The 18,047-nt window shown below is 37.3% G+C and overlaps 1 protein-coding gene across 3 annotated transcripts; it reads right to left on the bottom strand.

Moving 5' to 3' along the window:
• Positions 1-10,111: 10,111 nt before the first annotated feature.
• On the bottom strand, positions 10,112-17,845 carry LOC106775032. Of its 3 annotated transcripts, none has more exons than XM_022778465.1 (7): positions 17,633-17,845; positions 13,060-15,318; positions 11,844-11,929; positions 11,128-11,487; positions 10,814-11,035; positions 10,606-10,730; positions 10,112-10,500 (listed from the first exon to the last, which is right to left on the bottom strand). In XM_022778465.1, the coding sequence occupies exons 1-7, from the start codon at positions 17,633-17,635 to the stop codon at positions 10,433-10,435; spliced, it is 3,123 nt and encodes a 1,040-aa protein (XP_022634186.1). In that variant the 5' UTR covers positions 17,636-17,845; the 3' UTR covers positions 10,112-10,432. The 3 variants fall into 3 exon arrangements, with proteins under 3 accessions (XP_022634186.1, XP_014517549.1, XP_022634237.1); XM_014662063.2 differs by having other exon boundaries at positions 13,081-15,318; XM_022778516.1 differs by lacking the exon at positions 10,814-11,035.
• Between the last annotated feature and the right edge of the window lie 202 nt (positions 17,846-18,047).

Genomic DNA, 18,047 nt, shown 5'->3' with positions numbered 1-18,047 from the left:
TTTCTGAAGTCATTTTTTTGACTTCCCCCCGAACGGCTTGAGGCAGGAGTCATTTTTCTGACTTCCTACATTGAGCGGGGATTTCTGAAGTCATTTTTCTGACTTCTCCCCGAACGGCTTAAGGCAGGAGTCATTTTTCTGACTCCCCCCGAGCGGTAGGTAGCCTGTAAAAGTTGTACAACAAATAACAAAATATGGCACAAACGTCTTATTTTATTCACTCTTGTAAATGGGGATTACAATGTTTACTTAGCTGAAATAAAATTTTAAGTTAGTGGCGTTCGAAGTGTTCGGTAAAAGTTTCCCATCCAAATGTTCCACTCGATATGCGCCACTGTTCAAGCTTTCCTCTATTCTGAACGACCCTTCCCAGTTTGCTGCCAATTTCCAATGAGTTGCCTCTTTCTAGGTTTCCGCTGTTTTGCGCTGGACCAAGTCCCCTTCAACAAGTTGTCTAGGTCGAATCTTAGTGTTATATCTTTGGGCTACCAACCTTTTCTGGGCTTCAGCTCGTACGGCCACCACATCTCTCCTTTACTGCAACACATCTAAATTATTCCTTAGCTGCTCCTCGTTCAAAATCAAATCAGACAACTGCCTCCACACACTCGGTTCTCCCACCTCCACAGGTAACATTGCATCAGTCCCGTAGGTCAAATTAAAAGGTGATTCCCCTGTTGCGCCGTGCGGAGCACAACGATAACCCCAAAGAACCTATTGGAGCTCATCCACCCATGCTCCCTTTGCTTCTCCCAATCACTTCTTCAACTCTTGAACAATGATTTTATTCATTGCTTCAGCCTGACCGTTCGTCTGCGGATGATCCACCGAACTCATAATAGGCGTAATTCCCAGATTCTTGTAAAAAGTAACGAGCTTTTTATCAAAAACTGTCGGCCATTATCGGTAAAAATTATCATAGGCAAACCGAACCTGCAGATTAACTTCCAGACAAACTTTTGAACTTGTGTAGTAGAGATTTTAGCCAGCGGTTCAGCCTCCACCCACTTGGTAAAATAATCTACTACAACCAATAGAAACTTCATATATGCTCTACCGATCGAGAATGATCCCACGATGTCCATACCCCACTGGGCAAATGGCCAAGGAGACACGATGTTGTGCAATTCGGCTGCCGAAGCATGAAAAACATTTCTGTATTTTTGACAAGCTAAACATTTTTGCATGAAGGCTATACAATCTTTTTCTAGTGTCGGCCAGAAGAATCCTGGTCTTAGAACTCGTGCTTTGAGCGCCCGACCTCCTATATGTCTACCACAAATTCCTGTATGCAACTCCCTAATAACATACTTCGCATCGTCTTTCGACAGGCACTTCATCATAGGCGTGGTATACCCTCTTCGCTATAAGTCTTCTCCCACCATGCAGTACCTAGCAATCTTCTTAGCGCTTTCAATGCGAAGATTCTTCCCCTCCTCCTGTTCCTTGATCAACTGCACAATTTCCTCTTTCCAGCCTCTTTGAGTCGTGGTGTTGCCCACATTAGAGCATTCAATTGTAGGCCTCAATAGCACTTGCCTAATTACAGAAGACAGGCCTTATGGAAATATTGCAATAGCTGATCATCCTTGACTTGAAATGTGTCGCGCATATGCCCCTCAACCAGTTGAGAATTGGTTCTGCACTCTAAAAATTATGCCCCTAAATCCCGCGCCAACTCCATATCGGCTGATGAATCAATATTTTATACCATTAACTTAATTTTTCGCGCTGAATCATACTGATGATTTGCGCTTAATTCTTAGTTATTGTGTCATTTTCACTATTTGGGTTTAATTAGACCAATAATTCGTATTTTAATTAATTTGAATTATTTGAGCTTAATTATTCTTATTTTCATTGTCAGGGAAATTTTGGAAGTACACTGGGAGACTTTTGGAAGGTGATAACTCTCAATTTTTTCCCTCTTTTGTTGTGTTTAGAAGTTAATTTTAGTTTGTTTTTGTTTCTAATTTTCTAGAATTAGGTTAGTTTAGCATTTTTTAGGATTAAAATAGGTTTTTATAAAAATAGTGTTAATTTTGTCTTTTTAGTTAAATANAATAGATTTTTAAATAAATAGGTTATTTTACTTTTTAGAAAAAATAAAAATAAAAATAAAATAAAATAAAATAAAAATAAAAATAAAAATAAAAATTTCTTTTGTTGTTATAGAATTTTATTCTTTCTTTTTTTTGCTGTATAATTCTTCATTTTCATTCTTTTTACAGGATTAGCTCTTGGAAAAATGGGCCAAGCAATCTGGGTCGGCAATGATTGGAAGAGTTGGGCTCGGTATTGACGTGCTGAAGCTGTGCGTTTTGAAGGAAAATAATTCTGAAGTGTTGATTTGGGCCAACCAAGCTGGGCCAGTGCTGAGGAGAAGAGCATCACTCATTGAGTTGCTTTGGAATTGGGCTGCAACCTTCAGAAGTGGATTAATGAAACGCTGCGTTTCAAGCAGCGAGGTTTTGATTGAGGAAACTGCCTTTGGGGGTAAAGCTCAAGCACTTGGGCAGAGAAATTCGAAGCAATTGGGATTTTTCTCCCAAATCCTCTCAACCCAACAGCTAGGGTTCATGCAAGGAGGAGAACCAGAGCAGAGATGCGAGCTCCACAGTCCAGAGGAAGAAAGCCCAGAAGGTTAATCGGACCAAAGAAAGAGCCCAAGAAGCTAATCGGAAGCGAATCAGAAGAGAAGCAACTGGATCGACGATTGAAGAGCAGAAGTTAGTTGAAGATACTCGAGAAGCTTCCAAAGACCGTTGGTGATTCTTCCCCCTTTTCCCCTTTTCTTTTTCTTTTCTGTTTTGGATTTTTCCCTATAAAAAAGGGAGTTTTGTAATGAGAATAGTACGTGCACTGGGTGACAGACTGTGTACTTAGCTTAGGTTTTCGCTTTCTCATGCTCTAGTTTAGATTTCAAAGCTTTCGTAGAATAGATACACCGTTCTTCGTTACTGGATTTTGTGGAGGNTTCTCGCNTGGGTGACAGGCCGTGAGGTTCCCTTTGTGATTTTCGGTACAATTTTTGTATTCCAATTCTCCAATTTTCAAATACAATTCAGTTCTTTTATCTTCTTTGCACAATTTTATGATTCATGTTCTTTCAATTTTGATTCTTGCACATGATTTTAGTTTCTCTGTTTTAACCTTGATTGACTTTTCATTTTAGTATTAGACTTTGAGTTGCTTTAGATTCGTGTACTGTTCCTTTATGATTTCAGCATTTGATTTCGGTATTGCATGATTAGGAATTGTATTTTAGGAAGTATGTTCCATTGTTGTTTGATTAGTTTGATTTGGGCATTTCAATTCTGATTTTGGATGTTATTAGATTTTCAAATTTTCTTTCATAGTTACTGTTATAATTTCTTTGTTAGCATTCATTCCCATGATAGTCCTTATTGTTCATTCACTTAGTTAATTACCAAATTAGGATTTCCTTCATATTACTTGAATTTTAGATTGTGAATTCTGTTTTAGTTTCTTTTTAGTTTTTAAGATTTTTTAATTGCATTAGCTTAGTCTTGTTAATCCAGATTGCATCAGTTACCGTAATATAGGATAGATATCATGCATTATTTTCTTTCTACTTTTCCATTAGTTTTACTTAGATTTTAATTCTTTTAATTTCTCTTTTTAGATTTTAGTTTCATATTTTCTTTCCCCACCTAGTCTTAGTAAATACATAATTAGGTATAATTCTACATTTCTAAAACTTAACAAGAACCAAGTCCACGGATTGATCCTTGGTTGACCCCTATATTGCATTAGTGGGGAAATTTAAGGTTTGTTGACTTTTGTGCGACCAAAAGCCTTTCAACAGAAGGGCACAAGCAATTGAAGAATTTCTACAATTTCTTTTTAGAATTAATTAAACTTTAATCTAGTGTTTTAGAATTTGTAGACAAATGTTTTGTAATTTTGGGCCAATTTTTGGTAGTGTAGACAAAGCCCAATTGTAAAGACACATGAGATGGCACCTTAGGGTTTTTTGGGGTGGACCCCACCCTCTTTAGAATAGGATTCTTGGCCTAGGGGACAGCTCCCAGCCGACACTTCATTTTTTTGGGGCTGTTACACGTTCTTGTGCGGGAGGGCAATGGGTGTTTTCGGTTCTTTTCTCTAGAATTCAATAAAAAGCAACATTTTATTCCTTTTCATTTAATGCATGTGCAACGTTTTGTTCTATTGAGATTTCTCCATTGAATGAAAAGGGTTTATTTTATATTAAGCATTTGGAATGAAGAGGGAGGTATGGTGGTGATTCACGGTTGTTGGAAGAGGTGTGCTAGCATTGCTTTCTTCATTAGCTTTTACTTTGATTGATGAGAAGCAATCACTCATGAAGTGACATTTTGTTTTAATGGTACTGCACGGTGATGTAGAGTGAAGGGAGAGCACACCTTTTATTCTATTTCATTTTATAACAACCACGGTTTTTGAGGAACCAAAACTAGGTGATGCCAATTTGCTTTTGGAGGCACCAAGCGTTGATTCACAAACTGGAAGAAGTGGCCACGTTGTCAATCTTCTTTCCCATTAAAATGTGATGCTTTGACTTAAATTGAAAAGAATGCAGCTGCTACTTTATCATGGTACTCATTTGCTTTTGGAGTTTTCATTTCACTTTGAAGAATGAAAAGGTGATTGGATAGGAGTAGGTGAGCTTGTACCGTGGATGATTTTGAGTGAAGTAGTTTGCATTGTTTCATCTTTGTTGAGTTTTATTAGCCTTGGGAGAAGAGATGGAAAGAAGATAGCCTTACCTTGGGAAGCTACGGACGTCCAACTTGGCATCTTCAAGGAAGTTTTTCTTTTGTTGTTTTATATTACATTGCAAAGTTGACCAAGAATGGGAGAAGGATGTCACGGCTGCAAGGAGGACCATTCAAATTGGTGAGCTACGTCCTTGGTTTCTTGAGAAGTAAGAATTGGAAATTCCTTTTGGCAAAGGGGCCCACGGTGATGGATTGAAGAAATGGCATTCAATGCAAGGTAGAAGAGGTGGAAGTCAAACGTTCTTGGGATTTGCTTCACCATTTAGTGATTTAATCAAGTTGCTTTCTTGGAGAATGGAATAAAGCTCATGGTCATTGCCTTTGATGAGAGAGAATGAAATGGAATTTGGTAAAAGGGTATCTCAGCAAAGTGATTTTGTAGAAGAAGAAAAGTATTTCTTTTTACTCTTTGGTAGCAAAGCAAGTTAAGTCAACCCTTTGGAGGAGAGAGGAATTAATTTTCTTCACCTTAAAGCTTGGGAAGTCACGTGAATTGGTGGAGGCAAACTATATTCACTCATTTCTTTGCTTTAAAATATTTGGCATAGTATATTGAGTTGTGTTTCATTTTTTTCTTTGTTGAGTGTTGCATTTAATTTAATTTAACTTTGTTAGATAGTTGTGTGTAATGGTGTTGGTGTCTAGTATTTTATTTTATTTTGTTTGAATGTTGTCTAAGGTTTTTTTTATAGTGTTAGTTTTATTACCATGCTAGCTTAAATTAGTTTGTTTGCATCATCTGTGTCTTTATCGACTTCTTTAATTTTTGCAAAACCCTTTTCACAACCCCCCCCCCCTTTCGTGTTAAAGTCGATTCTTGAACCGCAGAATTGGTCTTTGGGAGACGACTTAGGGGTCATTCCCTAGCTATACTGCATTTATTTGCACATCAAATTTGTGTGGGTTGCGACAGCCCATCAAATGGCGTCGTTGCCGAGGACCAACGGTTCAATATTGAGTCTTTTGTCTGTGTTTGTGTGTCTTGATTTCTGTGTTTTGAATTTTTGTGCTATTGTTTCATGATTATAGGGTGTTGTGATTTAGTGCATGACTAGAGGAAATCCTGGATTCATACCACCTTTTGATCCTGAAATTGATAGGACGTTTCATAGGTTAGTTAGGCATTCTAGAAATTTGTCTTTAGAGTCTGTTTTTGAGTCTGTTCCATTAGATATTGTGCATCCTACTGTTGAATCTGAATCCACTGTTGAATACTTTGTGCATACTGCATCTACTGCATTTGTTGCATCTACACCTGATTGTGATTCTGATTCTGTTGTTTTTCGCGCTGAGAACAATATGGCACAACCTCCACCTCGCGAGAGGACTTTTTGGGAGATGGCTGCACCTGATTTCAGTTGTGAAAGCTTGTGTATCCAATATCCTGACGAGGACGTACCATTTGTTCTCAAGACTGGACTGATCCATTTGTTGCCCAAGTTTCATGGCCTTGCAGGTGAGTGTCCGCATAAGCATCTGAAAGATTTCCACTATGTGTGTTCATCCATGAGGCCTCAAGATGTTCCTGAGGATCAAGTCTTCTTAAGGACATTTGCTTATTCATTAGAGGATGCAGCAAGGGAGTGGATGTACTGCTTAGCGCCTAAAGCCATCACCAGTTGGGATGATATGAAGAGGTTGTTCTTAGCAAAGTTTTTCCCAGCATCCCAAACCACAGTTATCAGAAAAGACATCACTGGGATTAGGCAGCTTGGTGGAGAGAGCTTATATGAGTATTGGGAGAGATTCAAGAGGCTTTGTGACAGCTGTCCTCACCATCAGATACCAGAGCAACTCCTTCTTCAATATTTCTATGAAGGTCTCAATAGCTTGGATAGGAGTATGATTGATGCTGCCAGCGGTGGAGCACTTGGAGCTACGACTCCTACTGAAGCCAGGCAATTGATTGAGAAGTATTGGCCATCTGCAACACCATATGAAGTATTGGCCATCTACTATCACGGTCGTCCAAGCAAGACATCATATGAAGTATTGGCCTCCACTAATAAGAATATCACTTCAATCTCCCTAGCATTTTTCTCCGTCCCCAAACTCATCTTAGCCCCTAGTATCCACCTGTTCCGCCACAAACCCCAAAATTTTTTCATGGAAAGGCATGATCATGTCATCCGATATGTCCATTTGTTGAAACGTCTTCTAATACAAGATGTTAGTTGAACTTCCCTGATCCACCAAAACCTTGCTCACGCTGTACCGAGCGATTATAGCTATTATAACCATGGGGTCATCCTGGTTGGGATCGAGAGCATGAAAATCTTCATCTGAAAAGGTAATTGGAGGCACGGATCTACGTATTATCTCTGCCCGATTGATGCTGTGTAGATTTCTCAAGTGACATTGTCGTGCTGCGAAAAAAGGTCCCCCACCAGGGAATCCTCCAGAAATTGTATTAGTAACACCCCGCAGTGGTCTCTCTCTACTTCTACTTCTGCTACGTTGATCGGTCACCGGCGGATTCTCCCCGTTCTGCTGGTTATTTCTTCTAGGTGGACGCCCTCCCCCACTCGAATTGTTTCACCTATGATCTTGCACAAACCTTCGTAAATGTCCAGCCTGCACCAAAATTTCTAACTTATCCTTCAAGGTAATACAATCCTCCGTAGTATGCCCCAAGTTTTGGTGATATCGACAATGTTTTTGCTCCTCAGCCCTTCGGGGCGTCGGTGACTGAGTCACAATCAGTAAGTTAGCTCTTAAAGCTTCCTCCATTACCTTTAATTTGGGGGCGTTCAGGGGCGTGTAATGAACATATTGAGGGGCCCTTGGAAGATGTGTGCTTCTTTGCCTACTTCCCCCCTCTTCTCTTTTAAACGACCCTATCTCTCCCTTCTTCCTCGACTAGGTTTAACTATTGGCACAACCTCCTCTCTCTACCCTCTCTGGAAAGCACGTCATTCTTCCACCGTATAAAACTTGCTACCCTGTTTTGTAGCTCGACCAACGTCTAAGGCTCCTCAGCATAAAGATAATCAACGAACGGCCCTAGTCTCAAAGCAGTCATCATGGTGCTTATTATTAGTATTTTATCCACATTTCTCACCTGGCAAGTAGTCTAATTAAACTAATCCATGAACATCTTGAGAGTCTCCTCTCTCCCCTGCCTCATTCTCACCAAAATCGTATATGTCACACCCTGCGCTATATTGGATGCATACTATTAACTAAACAACTGTCTCAATGTGGCGAACCCATCAACTGTCTTGGGCTGTAACGAATGAAACCAATCCAACGCCTCATCCTTCAACGATAGAGAATTAACTCTTCACCAAACCAGCTCATCAGAAGAGTACACTACCATAGCATCAATAAAACATCGAAGATGTTTTACGAGATCCATTAGACCTCCATATTTTTCCATCATCGGGAGCACTTTATTCTCCGACATGGGAGCTCTCATGACATTCGCAGTGAATGGATGAAGCCCCTCGGCTTGATCGGGGCGCTCAATAAGTACTAGATAGTCCTTCTGATCCCGCTCATTATTTGGGTTACGATTCACATTGTAACCGGCTTGATTCTCGGCATCATGTCCGACTAGATTCTCCCCATTTTCCCTACCTTGCACACTACGCCTTGATGCATGAGTTACCCCCCGCGCTCCGCTTCCATCGGCTGCATGACTACTCTCTCCTACATTCTCCACATCGGCTTCATTATTCACCGACTACGCAGTCTGCCCTCTTAACCCATTACCCCGCTCAACCCTTATAGCTGCCATCTCCGCCCTCATATCCTACATCTGCCTCTGCATCTCTTGTAGCAAATGTAAATGAAGCTCTCCTGCCATTGCGATCGCGCTTAGGTTGCTCACACACTCTCGGGCCCTACGGTGGGGGCCAAAATGTTTCGGTTGTAAGGTTCAAGGTTGTCAACACTCCAATCTCCTTCCCAATCTGCTACCGCTCCGTCTCTTATTAAAAGTATCCTCTATAACACCGAACAGTGGTGACTTGCAAGAAACACTCCGACGCTCAAGTCCAATTTTGTCTCAAGGAGGTCAAAGTGAATATTATCAGAAAAAGGTGTCTTTACCTGGTCACTAACACTGTATTTATAGGCGTCGCTCTCAGTAAACGACCTTAATGGCCTTAATTGCTCATTAATGATGTATATTCTTTTTCCTCTTTTGTGATATTCGCTCATCAAAGCCATTTATTCTGCTTTTGACACCATTAATTACCTTTCAATGCTTCCTTACCAACATCTCGATCATTCAAAGGCTTCTCCGGTTTCCCCGACCGTTCGTCCTCCATCCTCCGCTATTCTAGTGAACCACCCCATCAACCAACCATCTACTACAGTTCAGTTTGATAAAACAAAAAACAATTCAGTTTGTCTGAACTATTTTACAGTTCAGTTCAGTTTAAACAAATTAATTTTTAATTCAGTATATTTTTTAGTAATGCAGTAGAGTTCAGTTCCATTTGTCCATCCTTAATTACTATGACCCATTCTTGTATTAAAGTTGTTTCAGTATTTGGAATATTTCAGCCCAAAAAAAGTGGATAATTATCTATGCTCAAAATCCTTGTCTAATAATTGTTGTAAAAGTCAAATTAAAAGTGTTTAAAGTTATTAGATTTGAAGGTCTCAAGACCGACTCTGATTAGTTTGTATAAATTTTATAATAATGTATTAAGTGAGTTTTTATAGTAAGTGACTAGAGCATAAGCTGAAAGAAAATTTTCAGAATTGAAATTAATATAATCTTAAGGTCATCAATGTCACAAAATGTTGAATTACTTAACAAATTTATCGATTACAATTTTGTAAGAAAATAACCACATGATAGTCTTATTATTAATGTTTTGCATCTCAAAAGTGGAGGAAATAATTTTTTACCATAACATTTTATAGTTTTATTATTAATGTTTTGCATCTCATAAGTGGAAGAAATAATTTTTTACCTTAACTTTTTTGTGTTTTGTTTGTCTGCTATTGCTGTTAGTGAATATTAATAATGAAAGATGACATGGATAGATGAGATTTTTTTTCAAATTGTAATAATGCTTGTTATTTAAAATTAAATTAATTCTACTATTTTTATTATATATATTGTTTTAGGGTGAAAGATCAATGTCAACATTTCAAAGTCAAATAAGTTGTTCAAATATCCAAAAATTGTATTCAACTCCAATTATTACTTATCGGTATTAATAGTGTGACAAATGTAAATCACCTAACAACTTATCTTTTTAGAGTGAATTTTTGATTAATTAATTAATAATAGCCCAATTGTAATAATTACACTTTACTTCTGAATCACCCATTTACCGATCGGTTAAGTTTTCCAACCGTTACAAAGATGAATAATGGTCCTGTCTTTGGCTGACCGATATACATTTATATACTAAATTAAGAAAAACTTATACACATAGCCCTTATAATTTTGTTATGGGCCAACTGCTAATAACTAAAATCTAAAACACCAGTTCTATCAAACAGAGCAAAGAAACAGGTACTAACTATCAAAATGTACCAATTCGCAATCAATAAATCGCTGCGTATAGACACTGAATCAATTATTCACAGAACATGAACTAGCAGAAGTCCTCAAAGTCTTTGGTAGACTCTGTTTCTGAAGAGTTAAGGGCTAGTGCCCACTAGTAACCTCTCCACACACCCCATCATTTGTATTGTGTGAAGTTTTTTCTTTCTCTGAAGACCCCCCACAAGTAGTATTTTTCTTGAAATCCTGTAAAACAAGAAATTCAATAGAATCACTATACAATTTCGTTTTACGAACAATAAATTTGGACTATGCCATTGAAAAGAGTTCTATGAAATATAAATGACTCACTTCGGCATTGGATAGGGAGTAATACGGAAGGAAAAATTAGAAGATCTGCATTTTCAACCACAGCTCTTATGGCGAGGTCACCGGACATCATGTGATCAACCAGCTTGTCATAGGACCTCTCAACACTGTAAAAGCATGACAGATTTAATAGTTAATACTGAATTAAAGAGAGAAGAATGAGATCATGTTAGTTTATCTTTAAAATCACCTATCAGTGTCAGGAAAGAAATAAAGAGCAATGCTATCATCATTTGGACCACAATTCATGAAGGACTTCGGCCACACCGCAGTTCTTGAGAGCAAGTCTGGGCAAAGCACATCGGGGAAAAGTTTTGTCTCCTCCAAAACTTTGGAACATGCTAAAGTGGACATGTGGGCTAAAAGCCTAAGAACAGTATGAATACTAGGGCAGGAGAGGCGCAGACTTCCCCTATTGGCCAGAAATTTAACTTTAGACAACGGTTCATCATAGAAGCTAGAAAAACTATCCGCTTCTAAAAGGGTAAAAAACAAATTTCTTACCTCCAGACTGGTTCTGCAATAGGATGTGGAACAGTCAGAATCATAGACCCCTCAGTATTATTAGCTTCATCTTTTGGAGCTGGTTGACACTCTTTTCCAAACTCTTCCCTTTCAGTGTTGTTACTGCATTGAGACAGCCCATGATGAGACAAGCTATGATTGTCAGATAACAGCGCCATTGTTTTAGCTTCCATATTTTGTTGCCCTTGCTTGTTCTTTACTCTCTCACTGCTATTTTGAGATGAAATATTTGCGGAGTTTAGAGAGACATTTTCTGCAGATGTATCTGCTACCTCGGGCTCACAATCACAAAACCAATTAACATCAGCGGTAAAAATCACAGGCCCATCTAAACAATACCTGAAAAGGGTGTTGAGAAGTATAATGTCAATATATATGCATTTAAGAACGTAAAACTATAACTTCAAGTACATACAAAAAATAAAACCTTCTGGGGCCTGAAAGGAAGTTCATGATATTAATACAATTGTATCATACAATATACCACATGCATTTTGACACAGGTTCAAGATAAAAATACCATACATGTGCATCATTTCAATATTCTATCAACTCAGCACCTAAAATGGGAATACTCCCTCCTTACTATTGACAAAAAAAATTTAAGAATGTCCCTCTGGCACATCAGAAGTCACAACATCTCAGTCAAGCACAACAATAAAGATTGCTAAAAGTACATTTTGACATAAAAGTACCTATGAATGGCATAAACCTGACACTTCTTGCAAAAGACAAGTGTCTCTTGAAAGCCTACATCGCCGCAATTAAGACAAACAGCCAACTGCAACAAAATTTGTACAGAATTTACTTCAATGATGTTTTACAAAAGCAAATGTAAATTTGAAAAGAAATAGTTAGGACATGGAGAGTTTATGAGAGAAGGGCGGGAATTTGAATGTATAAATAGCAAATAAATAGTTGTGTTAGGGATTGTTGATTGATTAGTTGTTTTCTAACAGGAAAGCAGTATTCTTGTGGGGGGAGGTTAAGCTCTCATTTGTTCTTGTACATTGTATTCTTTTACTGTCAATACCAGAAGTCCCATTCTTTTGACTTGGAGTGTGTGTGTGGCGCGTTAGTGACTGTTTGTGGAGGTTTCTTGAGCAAGAAACCTAAAAGAAACACTTTCACCACAAATTACTTCAACAAATGCATGCAAGCAGAAACTAGTTGGTTTTTGTGTTAACAGAAAAGAGTATCTCAAACTGATAATCAGAGTCATAAAACTTGCCACATCTAGTGCATCGATATTCTTCATAAACAACATGATAAAAAGATTTGTAATTTAAGTCATTTTATGAAGATGAGAGTTGAAACCTTATAAGCTCTAATCCTTAAAACCCAACCCAACCATATGGTCTAACATAGGTAAACCATCTAGAGGTTTTGATAACAACAAATATTCTGTGTTATGTACTTTATACTATCTGAACACTTTAATATATATTCTTGTGACAGCTAAAGGTTACACTAGACCTTACAAAATCTTATATACACAGTATAATAGGATCAGTAGAAAGTCTAATGGACCTTGTCTATAGGATTTTATAATTGCTTAATATGTTTCTAACAAAGTTGTAATGATAAAATATTTTCTAGATATAATTAAGTTATGAAGAAGTTTCTGTCAATGGATATAAGATCTATACTTAAATTGTTTTTATGAAACAAAAGTCTAATGAACTGGAAGTAGCCCAAATGTTTAGGGTGAAGATGTATAAATTCTCTATGTTGTTTGATCTGTTTTGGACTTGTGTAGTCTAGTCTTGTGCGAAAAGGGTCTATGACTTAATTAACAACCCCTACCGCCCCGGGCAGATCATTCAACAAGTCTAAATTAATCATAATGGGTAGGTCACGCATAACCATCTTGTTACAGTAATAGTAATGCTCATAATTTAGTTCACTAACACCATGTTTCACAGAGAAAACCTGAGACTGCTGAGTGGTCCCTGATTGATGCATGATAATATCCATCTTTTGTTCATGATTAGAACATCCATCCGCAGAGTGGCTGATAGCTTGATGACATGAAGGAGAATTGAACTCTGCCAGAACTGATGGCACCAGCTGATTGTTTTTCTCATCAACACAATTTCGGCTCTCAGAATTACTTGTGCGTTCTGATAACTGAGATTCTGTTTCAATATGTAAAACAAGTTCAATTTGAGGTTCAGAACTTGATCTTGCTGATGTTGATGGCTGATAATTTGTTTTCAAAGTGAGATTATCAATCTCTGGAAGTTCTTTGTTTCCTAACACAGATGTCTGTAAAACATGTTGAGTTTGAGGTTCAAAATTAGATGCCACGTCCAGGGATGGTGCAAATACCTGAGATGTCATAAACCCTTCCGATGGTACTACTGCCATTGCGGCCGAATTAGAACCCATATCTTCAATTTGGATTTTAATATCAGAATCTGCAGGGGCATGTGATTGATCAGTCACTTCTAAATTTCGATTTTCAATCTCATAATGCTCATTTCCCTCTAATACAGGTGCCTTCGATGATGAAATGTGTTGAATTTGTGGCTCAAGACTTGATTCCACTAAAAGTGTTGGTGCAATTATATGAGATGCCACAGGCCCAAGCAGCGCTGCTAAAGCTGGTACTGAGTTTTGTACAGGAAATTCTACAGATTTTAATTGGGAAATGATATTCACTTTTGATGATTCCATGGGCAAATTCTTCTTTTTGTGTTTACCTCTTTTGGCTCTTCTGCTCTTATAGTTGAAACCATGATTCTTATAACCACTGTTATCTGTAGGTTTCATTTCAGGTCCTTTAGCTGCAAATTCTGAGGTCAGTCCCATAACTTTCTGCAGGTAACTCTTCTGCTCCAAAATACTAGCCTCAGAACTCATATTTGTTAACATGTGCTGTTTTGTTTCAGTTATCTGAACTGTCTTAGATTGAACTACCAAATTCTTATGAGAATTTGAAATTTGCCCATATGAACTTTTTGAACTCCCTAATCTCTGTTGTAGTTTCAACTCTCTTTGATGTCTCTTTCCTTTGTTATGTAATTCTATGTCCTTTGTTAGGGGTGGTAGACGAACCTCACAAATTTTACAGTATCCCATTTTTGATGGTTTTATTACTTTTGCTTCAGAATCAGAAGACAAAGCTTTAGGTTGGGTGTTAATATTTGAAGACGAAGCCACATGTGGATGATTTCTTGTTTCTACAGTAGGATTTGGAATCTCATTACCTTCCCATACTTGTGTTTGAAGAGTTAAGATACGCTGATGTACAAATTTGAAACTTGATCCTTCTACAGGTAATGGGGTAATCGCAGGAGATGTCACAGATGGGAGCGGTGCAGATACAGGTATTTGGATGGGAGATATTACAGAAGCTGACCGAGAATTAGTATCAAGTTTTGATGATTCCATGGGCCTTCTTGCTCCATCATTTGTCTTCATGTATTTACCAGTTTTGGCTCCATCGATTTTACGTTTGAAATTATGACTCTGTGCACTTGTATCATCCCTGGGTTTCCCATGGGCTGGAACTTCAGGTTTAACCACACCCTGTGTGCTAGTGTTATTCCTAGGTTTCCCTTCAGCCGGAACTTCAGGAGTAACCCCTTTATCTTTCCGCACATAATTCTTATGCTTGGCAGAAGTAGCTTCAGAAATCACTTTTATTTCTGCGCATCCTTTTTCCCCAGATTTCAGAATTCTCTTAGGTTGACCTGCTAAATCCACTTGAGAATTTGGAATCTGCCCATTTGATATTCTTTGTTTATCAGTTTCCTCGCGTAGCTTCAACATTCTTCGATGTTTCTTTCCAAGATTATGTTCTTCAATACTTTTGTAACCACACAACTTAACATCACAAATTTTACAATTTAGCCTTGGTTGTGGCCGGTGTAATGGTCCTAGAGCAGGAATAGTTGGTTCAGGGGTATGATGAGGCACATATGTACCACCAGCAGAGTGCAAATCCCAACCATTACGAGGTACGTATGTACCACCACCATGGTGGAAATCCCTACCATGATGAGGAACTTGACCATAGTAGTTAAACTGGCTCTGACCGCAATCTCCACCATGGTGGAAATCCCTACCATGATGAGGAACTTGACCATAGTAGTTAAACTGGCTCTGACCGCAATCTCTAAATGATATATCATTCCAGATATTTCCATTTGGGGACCTCCAATTCTGCATATAAACATTCAAACATAAAGCATTAAAATTGATATTTGCTAAAGCATTCAAGTATAAAATTATGAAAGTTAGCGACGAGACACAAACATTCTTAGGTCACCACAGATTTAGTAACCAGACAGAACAGACCAATTACATTATCACCTGGAGTTGCTTGCAATCAGGATCAAGCCATTGAACCATTGGACCAATCGAACAACTCAACCAGACTAAATCAAACAGAACATATTGGACTTTCAACCAAATCTCAGTTTTGAAAACATTCAGTTTCAATAGGAAAAAAGGTTGAAAATTGAAAAATTATCATAATCGCCTTAATTGGGGTCCCAACAATTAACACTGTAAAATTTACCAGCATGTTTATTTATACATCACTTTAGATAAATTTGGTGCTCCATAAATTTTATAAAATGAAACACGTGGTGGCACAATCACTTCACTATTTCCATCTAGACAGAAAAAACAGTCCAGGCTTATCAATGTTAATTACCCAACAATATACATGTTTCTAGCCTCTCATACATCATAAACAAGTGGTTCTAAAATTCAGCACATGTCACAATTAAAAAAATATACACATCCTAAGCCAAACCAAATATAACTTCTAACTAGACATCATACACCCGTCATCTCTCCAAACAAAAGGCTCCTCCCTGACTAATCTGCCATGCATGTAAAACTCTAGACATGGTTGATACGGCATTCCGGAATTGTGAAAATTCTAACAAATTTAAAATGCTTCATAACACAAACAGACAAAATAAAAAATGTTTCAAATAGAACAATTGCTAGCAAACTAAAATTCTTGACGTGTTCCTCTACACCCACCATAGTAATCCTCTTCCTCATAGTGTTATGAAGGGCCGATTTTGCAAGGAAAACAACAATCTCCAAAGCACAAACCTCCTTGGTTTTTTATTAAAAACAATTCAAATATTCAAAAGTTAAATATGTTTTTAGTTCCTAAACTTAGACACAAAATTGAAATTCGTCACTTTTCCAAACTTTCATACATTTTGCTCTCCGATTAATGGTCCTTTTAACACAATGATTTTAACCTTTTTTACGTGTAAAACTATGTTTCAGGTTGGCATTTGAACTGGAACGTGTCAAATGGTATAAGCAACTCAAATGTCAATATAGAACATCATTTAACTCGTAAAAAAAATTAACATTGTTGAGTTAAAAAAACTATATCCATTCGTTTTTAAAGTTTGAGGATCAAAATGTATCCAAGTTTGAGATAGGAATGAATTCTAATTTCACATCTAAGTTTAGAAACTAAAAACATACTTAACCCAATATTTAACCACTAATATTTATCTTATACTGTCCAAAACAAGTGCTTTGGCTATCCCCACCCAGCCCAAGATGAGACAAATATTTACACCAGCCTTGCATCTTAGCAATGTTATCAATTGTGGATCATGAAAAATGCATAAAGCTAGTAATCAACTATATCATGCGGCAGATAGCGTTGTGGACAAAAACAAGAAGTCTCTTAGCGGTTGAAATATATAATATATACATCAACTATATATGTATAACATTTATGTTGTATGCAAATAAAAATATATATGCATAAACATTTTTAATAGAGATAACATGCAGGATGCATGCGACAACCACGATACCATAGCAGCTGCAATATTGAACACAGTAGCAATGGTTGATCAAGGATTTCCTGGATGCAATGGCTCTATAGTGCCGCTATAATGGCTACTTAACAAAACGGCTTCCTATAAACATTAGGCTCATATAACAATATACAGTTTATCAGTATCCACTTAACAAACTACACATGACATCACAAAGCACGGCGCTAATTCTACAAATATATCAAATTGATCTCCACAGTTGTGAACAAATTTTTAAAATGTCTCGAAAAGAAAAGAAACAAAAACAAGAACACCACAAGAATTTGTTAAAACAAAGCTATATCATATATTGACCTCTTCCATCCCATTTTTCTACCAAATCTTGTCTACATTTTTCATAAATCAATTGTCACATCCATCTCTTTCACGTCCTTCCTCTGTTCTTTCGTTCATTATCTGTCCTCCAAGCCCCCACAAAATGGGGTAACATTAACTATTTTCCCATAAAATAAAAAAATTGAAGGAATTCCACCACACACCAAACACCTATCAAACCATGTAACATGGAAATTCAAAACTACACATCAACAAAAGCAATTTTTCAAAGCCGACACAGTAATAAAAAGTCTATGAGCGCACAACCAAAAGGATGGGAAAAACCAAGTGGAAAATAAAAGTACGAAAAGAAATAAACGAAAGAGCAAACTAACCATGTTATCAATTTTTCAAGAACGACGATGCGGAGAATAATGCAGAAAGCGTGGAATCAGAGGGCAATAACAGAGAGTATCAAGAAGAAGCAACGCATTCAGGATAGGGAAAGCGCCAAAATTAGAAGAGAAGAAACTGGGATTTGAAAAGTAAAGTTATGCCGTCATTCTTGTGCACAGTGGTTTAGGAGAGTTGAGAATTTTGAAAAACAGTGAAATTATTAGGATTATTAGAAATTGAAAAAGAACCTTGTTACTTTTTTTTATACTCTCATTTAACAATCTTAAATATTAATATTTTATTTTACAATCATTTATATCTTGTTATTAATTAAATAATATTTTATTATTAAAAGATTGTATTACACTATCATTTAACAATCTTAAATAGTATTATTTTATTTGCCTTTTTTAT

Source organism: Vigna radiata, chromosome 1, assembly GCF_000741045.1.
Source record: "Vigna radiata var. radiata cultivar VC1973A chromosome 1, Vradiata_ver6, whole genome shotgun sequence".
In the NCBI taxonomy this organism is placed as follows: domain Eukaryota; kingdom Viridiplantae; phylum Streptophyta; class Magnoliopsida; order Fabales; family Fabaceae; genus Vigna; species Vigna radiata.
Note: the sequence above shows the minus strand (reverse complement) of the source record. Positions and strands in the feature narration are given on the sequence as shown.